At 30.8% G+C, this 8,361-nt stretch overlaps 1 protein-coding gene and 1 non-coding gene across 2 annotated transcripts; one reads left to right on the plus strand and one right to left on the minus strand.

The window, feature by feature from the left end:
* Nucleotides 1–83: 83 nt before the first annotated feature.
* On the plus strand, nt 84–1,893 carry LOC107005818 (protein ALP1-like). Its single transcript, XM_015204474.1, has one exon. It carries the CDS (start codon nt 206–208, stop codon nt 1,667–1,669), a length of 1,464 nt encoding a protein of 487 aa, XP_015059960.1. The 5' UTR covers nt 84–205; the 3' UTR covers nt 1,670–1,893.
* A 218-nt stretch (nt 1,894–2,111) lies between these two features.
* Nucleotides 2,112–2,216, minus strand: LOC114075438. The gene has a single exon (XR_003575887.1). It is a non-coding gene; the product is annotated as a U6 spliceosomal RNA (small nuclear RNA).
* Between the last annotated feature and the right edge of the window lie 6,145 nt (nt 2,217–8,361).

Raw genomic sequence — 8,361 nt, forward strand, 5'->3', positions numbered from 1 at the left:
CCCACCCCCACCCCACCCCCACCTTTCACCGCGTGCATTAAAATTCTCTATATATTAAAAAACTCCATTTTTAATTTTCTTCAATTCATTACTTCTTCTGTGTTCACACACTTTTCTTTGTTTCATATTTGACAAAATCTTCAAATACTTTCACACCTGAAAAAGATTAAAAAGAAGGAAGAAAGAAAAAAGTTTCATTATTTGAATGGAAATCACTTCATTTTCTTCTTCATTTCCATCACAAGAAGATTTCAATTCTCTAAACTTTTTTCAAGAACTCGACTTTCTTTCTCCATCTTCTGATCATCATCATCATCATCAATCCATGTCGAAAAAGATAAAAATTAACGATTTTGATCACAACCCAGTTGAGGAAATCCTAAATAAATTTCTGGGTGTCGAAAACGAAACGCACCCAGAATCAAAATCAGTTGAAAATCACACCCTTTTTGATTACAAGAACCAAAAATTTGATTTTGATCATGGTGTTGTATCTGGCACTAAACGTGTTCGTGAAAATGCCAATGAGAATGAAGATGATCTAGTTGAGCTTATCTCTGGTTCTGGCTCTGGTTCTGGTTCTGGTTGTTCTCAGCAGCCATTACAGCAGAGGAGATTATGGGTGAAAAACAGATCAAATGCGTGGTGGGAACAATGTAACCGTCCTGATTTCCCTGAAGAGGAATTTAAGAAAGCATTTCATATGGGCAAAGCTACGTTTGATTTTATATGTTCTGAATTAGAATCAGTAGTGACAAAAAAGGACACAATGTTGCGTATGGCGATACCTGTTCGTCAACGTGTAGCTGTATGCATTTGGAGATTGGCTACAGGGGAGCCACTCCGAGAAGTGTCTAGGCGATTTGGGTTAGGTATATCTACTTGTCATAAGCTCGTGCTCGAGGTATGCACAGCTATAAGAGGTGTGTTAATGGCAAAATTCATACAATGGCCTGATGACATTAAGATGGAGGAAATTAAACACGAGTTTGAAATCCTTTCCGGGATAGAAAATGTAGGTGGATCAATGTACACGACACATGTACCAATTATCGCTCCCAAGGAAAGTGTCGCGAGTTACTTCAACAAAAGGCATACTGAGAGGAATCAGAAGACATCTTACTCCGTTACAGTACAAGGGGTTGTTGATCCAAAGGGGATTTTCACAGATGTTTGTATAGGATGGCCTGGTTCGATGACAGATGATCAAGTCTTGGAAAAATCGATACTTTATGAAAGAGCAAACAGAGGAAACTTGAATGGTACTTACATTGTTGGGAGTTCAGGATTTCCATTAACGGATTGGATTTTAGTTCCATTTACTCATCAGAATGTTACATGGACACAACATGCTTTTAATGAGAAAGTGAATGATGTTCAAAGAGTTGCTAAAGAAGCGTTTATGAGATTGAAAGCAAGATGGAGTTGTTTAAAGAAAAGAACAGAAGTGAAACTTCAAGATTTGCCTGTTGTTCTTGGGGCTTGTTGTACACTTCACAATATCTGTGAGATGAGAGGTGAAGAATTACGTCAAGAATTAAGGTTCGATTTGGTTGATGATGAAATGATCCCGGAAGTTGTTGTGAGATCAATGAACGCGATGAAAGTAAGAGATCAGATTGCTCACAAACTATTACATCATAATCACTCAGGGACTAGTTTTCTATGATGAAATATGGAAATTCAAGATTTAGTTTACATGTTTTAGAGGTTGAATATTAGGGGTAATTCTTTTACATGGTTTATTTAAGTCATGTTATAGAATAAGTTATTATTGATCTTCATAGAAGATTTGCTTTTCCATTTCAAGTATTGCATATTGTTTAGGACATTATGAATTGGACTCAATTCTTTATCAAAGAAATTTAGCCAAAAAAATTGGAAGTTTCTCTTTGTTGCCATTGTTCTTTTTCTCCTTTTGATTTCTTCATTGTTGTGTTCTCTTTCAATACTTGTCTTTTTAGACGATTTACTATCTTAAACAACCTTTCTACTTTCTCAAAGACAGGGAAGCGTATATCACTCTCTTCATATCACTCCACTATACAGCTCGAACTTTCTTAAAATGTACCCACATCTATATTGAATCTTTCGAAAATGTATTATTTCTAAAGGATCTGGACCATTTCTCAATTTGTGCTTGTCATCTTTGCACGAGAGGTCCATGATAATCTTCTCTGTATCGTTCCAATTTTATCGAATGTCATCAAAGAGACTTTTTTGAAGAATCTGACACATGTCTTAAATGAAACTACCTAGTAGAATTGTGACACTATCATTTGCACAATGTTTTAGCATTTATGTAACTATTTATTGAAATCTACTAACTTTTTAAATTGATCTTGTTAGTTATTACTTTAGCATTTTCATTGACCTCATTAATAGCCTAAAAGGGTCCATAAAGAACTAGGGGAGCAAATGAGGTTGACTTGCTTCTAGTTTAAGTTTGCTTTTATTTGGATTTTTAGAAAATGAGACCTGCAATCAACAATATGTTGACTTGCATGGCTTGTGAAAAAATACTATCTCTGACTTTATACAATTATAAGATTTTATTACTTATAAGTGGCGATAAATAAATAAATGAATAAATAAATACATACTAAGAAATTAAAGAGATTCAACTTACAATCCTAACTAAAAGATCTCAATCAACTCCCATGTACAAAAATATGATCAACTAATGATTTGGTCAACATGTCTGATTTTTCATGTATACCTAAACTTGGCCTCGACTTAATATATAATAAGATATACAAGTTTAATTTAGGCATAATACATAAATATGCATCTTAATTTAACATATCAACGCTTGTTATCCAACAACTTTTTATGTGACGCATCAATATTAGTTATCCAGTAGATACATAATAGACGGGTTGAGGCACTTTGACTTACAATAAATTAAACATAATATAGGTTTAATAATTTAACTAACAAATTACATTGATTAATATAATTTATTTTTTTAATTTTAAGAATAATGGTCAATTTCTTTTCACTACAACAAAAATAATCATTAGCGGTAATTAATTCATTATTGTCGCTAAATATGTTTTTTAGCGGCAATCGACACTCTTTTTATGTGTCTCTAAGCCTTTAACGACATTGATTTTAATAACACTTAACTAATGCTGGTAAATATTTTAATACTCTTTATTATTATTAATATTTAATACCGCTAAAAATTATTTTTGTTGTAATGTTTATGTGAAACAATTGGTATTTCTAATTTTTTTCACATGTAATGCTTACATCATGATGATATAACAAATAGTATTGTCTTTATCCTCAACAATTTGTTGACCTTTGATTAGACTGACAGATGTATTTTTTGGTTGAAGTTGACTAGAATTGATAATAATCCAAAAAATATACCAACTGTTTTTTTTTTGACAGTCAAAAGAAAATTTTTTAAGGATTCCAATTGCCATTGACTACCTTGTTTGTTAAATCTCTTTTGGATAGATTCAAAAAAAAGTAATTTTTAAATTAAAAATTAAAAATTAAATTATAATAATTTTTAAGTTGAGAAATAAAAAGTAGGAAGAGATCTATTCTCTTCGTATAAAAAAAATGATTCTATTTCCTTTTTAGTCTGTTTCAAAAATAATGACCCTCTTTTTTTTGGCAATATTTTAACTTTAACTTTTCACGTAATATGTTTAAGACCGCAAGATTAAACGGTATTTTGGTACATTTGACATAACTTTAAATTAGAACTACAAGATTAAAAAATCTTCTTTCTTTTCTTAAACTACATTCCAAGTCAAACTATGTCAATCTTTTTGAAACGGAGGAAGTAATTTTTAGTTTTGACTTATTTTAAGTTATTTCGCCAAATATTTTCTAACTTGTTTTAAGTTACTTTCTATATTTGTCATACACTTTCTAAAATTAAAAATTGATTTATAAATAAATTTGACCAACTTTTAAGTCAGTTCAAACGTCGTCCTAATACTCTATAGATGGTCTTAACTCCCAAGCACATAAACCAAAAATATTCCTTCCAGTGAAAAGGTAAAAAAACTTAAATTTACCATTGGATCATGTGAAATGGAATAGATTTATCTTCAGATTAATTGTTTGAGTCAGATAAGTCTTTGCCATAAATAAAACAAGCTAAGTTGTGATTTTATTTTTATATGATATAAGTTTAGCATTCAGTGATGTCATGTGTTCATAGTTAAAGATTAATTTTTTAAAGAAAAAAGCATTGAAAACGTTCATAAATTTGATTTGAATTATAAGTTTTATTTCTAAATTATTGTCAGTTTTAAAAATACCCATTCTACTTGACTAACTAAACTTAGATATCCTCCGATACACCTTGATTTGCCACATGACATAATAAATGATCTCAAGTTTTTATAGAGGCAGTGTCTGCTCAATGCTTATAAATATAAGGCACATGCCTTAGGGGCCTCAATTTTTTTTATTAAAAATAAATTATGTGTTAATTTTTCATAGAAGAAATAATTATTTATGATAAATGTATTAATTTATATATTAAAAAATTATTTATTCTCCTTAACCTCAATCAAATTGAAGAAGTCAAGAAAGCGTTGTTTGTCTTCTTACATTCTTTTTGCTAAAACTCGCATTATTATATTTTAAACCCCCTTTATACTCTATGTTAAGTTACAATAATACTCTGTCATAATATAAATTAATAGTAAAATGTGTTAATTAAAGTGAATTGTCTGTCTAGACTGACCTTTCTCGGTGTTTCTAAACCAAAAAGGTTTATAAGTAATTTTGTCAAACTTAAGTTCCTTTACTCTTTTTGAATGAATTACGGCCAGTAAAGTAATCTGGTGAAAGGGGTCCATAGAAAAAAATTGGCTTCTTTTTCTTTTTTAATTTTTCGTTTAAAAATAGAAAAAGAGTCGAAACTAAGAATACGCTCTCTAGAAGATTTGCTCAGAACTTTTGGTCCCCTACTATCTTGAAACCTCTTTGCTTGCGGGGGCAAGAATGGGAAGAGCGCTTCGCGAAAGAATCGTGTGGTGCGGTGAAAGGTTTCTGACCCTCCAGGTCTCCACCTACTTGTGGAATATGGGGGGTGGGGGGGGGTGGGGTGTTCCTTGATATTTACTTATAGAATAATGTTAACAATTCATTCAAAAAAATTTAGACTTCTAATTGAAATTTCGCTTTAGGCGTCCAAATCCGTTGAGCTGCCCCTAGTAGGAGCATGTGACGCTTGATAAAAAGTCAGGAGAAATGTTGAAACGCTCCTAAACTTGACGAGAATTAGGAGTGTATTTCACTCATGTTGCATGATCAGGGTATATTTATATTGAGTTGGTCAAGTAAATGAGAAATTTAAAGGCTGTCAATCGTTCGGAGATAAACTTAATAATTTACGCCAAATATAAATGTATTTTTGGTACTTATCTCTTTTTTTTAAAAAAAAAACAAAAGAAAATATTTGAACCTTTCTTATAATCTAGCTAGAGGCAAATTTGAACATTCACTTAGTTCAAAGACAAATTTAGCTCTTCTTTTTCTAATTTTGAGTTCTTTTATAAAAAAAAAATTAGTTCCACCTTTCACTCTCCTTGCTATTATTATCAATGTCAATATCACATTTACTATATATTATCATCTCTTCCCTTCTCCTTTCACTTTTCTCTCTTTATTGCTCCACCACCATCTTTACCATCAATAGAAACATTCTAAACAACTTGAATATATATGAACATAAAATATTAGTTCAATTATATAGGGGTCAAAGAGGAAGAAAGAGTGATTAACGGCGAAAATAATGATGTGATTTCAAATTTATTCTCCGTTTTAAAAATAATTCTTAATTGTGAGATACGTGATATCACAATGTGCGAAGCTTTCGTCATTTGAATGTATGGACAGATTTAATTACAAGTAGATTTTGATAGCAACAAGGGCACATTTGACATTACCTACTAACGCATAATAAATCTATTTTATTTCACATAGTTCAAGACTAATTCGACCTTTGTATCCTAAAAATAGAAAAGAAACAAAACCAAACCTTATGCATAGTTGATTTCAAATTATGGGCAAAATGATTTTAATGTACTCTATATCTCAGTTATTTCGTGTTTCTGAATGATTTATTACAATCAGTAATTTTTGATTTTCATAACACAGATTGGAAACACTAGTTGGGGTCAAATCTATTATTACGAAAAAAAAGTATGGAAATCAATAGAAGTCAAAGTTATAAAATTTATTGATCTGACCATTTTTATAGAAATGTTTAACTGATATTCACTCTCACCGTGTTCTCAATCAGTAAATATACAATATTATGACTTACTCTTAATCTTAATTTCATATATGAATTTTAACTTTTATTATTCATTTGTTCAAGAATTTGGAGGTTATTATTAATAATTTCGACACATAATTTGATAGAAATTATCAAATGAATCCTAAGTATTAATCTCAAATAACCCATAAACTCGTTGATAATTTTAAAGATCAAAGTATTCAAGCAAATTGACGAAATATTTATATAAATATCAAATCTAAATCATCCTAATTGAGAAATATGTCATTAAAAGTCCCGAATAATGGATAAATCTTAGGAGAGTAGAATCAAGAGAGGAACAAAATTATACTCACAATCTTGATGAATAAAATTATCATAAATATTACTTTGGTGATAAATATTAGATTGGGTTTTTACCTAACCCAATATCTATTTTAACTCAAGTCTAATATCTCCAAAATGTCATCCTAAGCCGCTCATTTGACACTTTTAGTGTTGCCCAATCTGTGTCTAAAACAATACCACTAGTATAAAAAAAACTTTACAAAAATACGAATTTACCAAAATTTAATGAATCAGTGAAAAACAGAAAAACGTAAATTAATTCACAGAAAACTAAAATATGTAAAATATACCAGAATCTGGAAAAACATAACAGAAAATGATCAAACCCACTGAATGCACAGTGTCCCCTTAAGGAAATTATTCTCCTCTAGTATTCCAGGTTTAATTTGGAATATGTCCTCCTTGGGTAGAATGATCTCAATCACATGTATTGATACACAAAACGCTGATGTCAGCGAGCCACTCAACGACAATAAAGTACATGAAGAAAATTTATGCAGAAGAATAAGAAGAAATTAGAAATTTTCATAAGTAAAAAATCTGAAGAATAACTAGTATTTATATGCAAGAGGAATCGATTTCGAAATGTTGCAACCTTTCATAATCCACATGACCATTCATGAAAGTTTGCCACTTTTTTCAAACGATCATGGTCATTCTTGAAAGTTGCAACCATGCATAACAGTCATATCCAATGGCGTGAAATTCAAATAAAACGAGAAAGTAATTTTTTAAATAAACAGGTCGCGAGCGGAGTTGAATCAAAACGTGTCGGTTAATTAACTAAATAATTGAAACGGTTTGGCCATTTAATTTATTAAATAAATTATTAAAACAAACTTTGTGATCGGGTCGAAACGTGTCGGTTAATTGACTAAATAATTAAAACGTTTTAGCCATTTAATTTTATTTAATTAATTAATAGAAGTGTTTCTTTATTTAAACTCTTTCTTTCCACCACCAATGAGGGAAAAATATTTTTTGTCAAAGCAAAAGAATAACCAAATCGTTTCCAGTTTCTTTTTTCATCTTACATCCATTTCCCGTTAAAACTCTTATTATATCCCACTACGGATGCCAAAAATGAACCCAAGCATATGTAACCCGCTCAACCCGTCCAGAATTTTAAGGGTTGGCTCAAGATAATTTGGATTGTATTCAATCTCTACCCATTTGAAGAGAATTCTCAATTGAGCCAAATTCAATACCCAATTTCAATCCGTTTTAATTTCTTTTTATCAAGATATGTTTCTATGTTGAAGATATTAATTATTATTATTTAACATATTTTAGAATTTATTTACCCATTTGTTACTTTTTTAAATAAAAAATGCGGAAATTCAAATTGTGATTATAAAAATTAAATATCAATATGTTAAATTATTGAGATTAATCAGATCAAATTGGATGGGTGAAGACCCAACCCGCTTTTTAGCCCATTTGAGCCCAAAACAATTTGAACAGGGTCAAGATCCAACTGAATTTCTATTCAACCCGTTATAATATTTTCAATTTCAACCCAATCCACTCATTTAACATCCGTATATTCGACATTTAAAAATTTCAAAACGAATACTAATCTTTGCTGAAGAAGGATCGTGATTGGAATTGGTCGGAGGCTTGTCAAGCTGCCTTCGAGAAGCTTAAGGCTGCTGTGATGAAAGAGCCTGTGTTAGCTTTGCCGGACTTCTCTAAGGCATTTGAAGTCCACACTGATACATCGGACTTTGCTATCGGGGGCGTCCTAATGCAAGAGG

The sequence above is a fragment of the Solanum pennellii genome, chromosome 12 (genome assembly GCF_001406875.1).
Source record: "Solanum pennellii chromosome 12, SPENNV200".
Lineage (NCBI taxonomy): Eukaryota > Viridiplantae > Streptophyta > Magnoliopsida > Solanales > Solanaceae > Solanum > Solanum pennellii.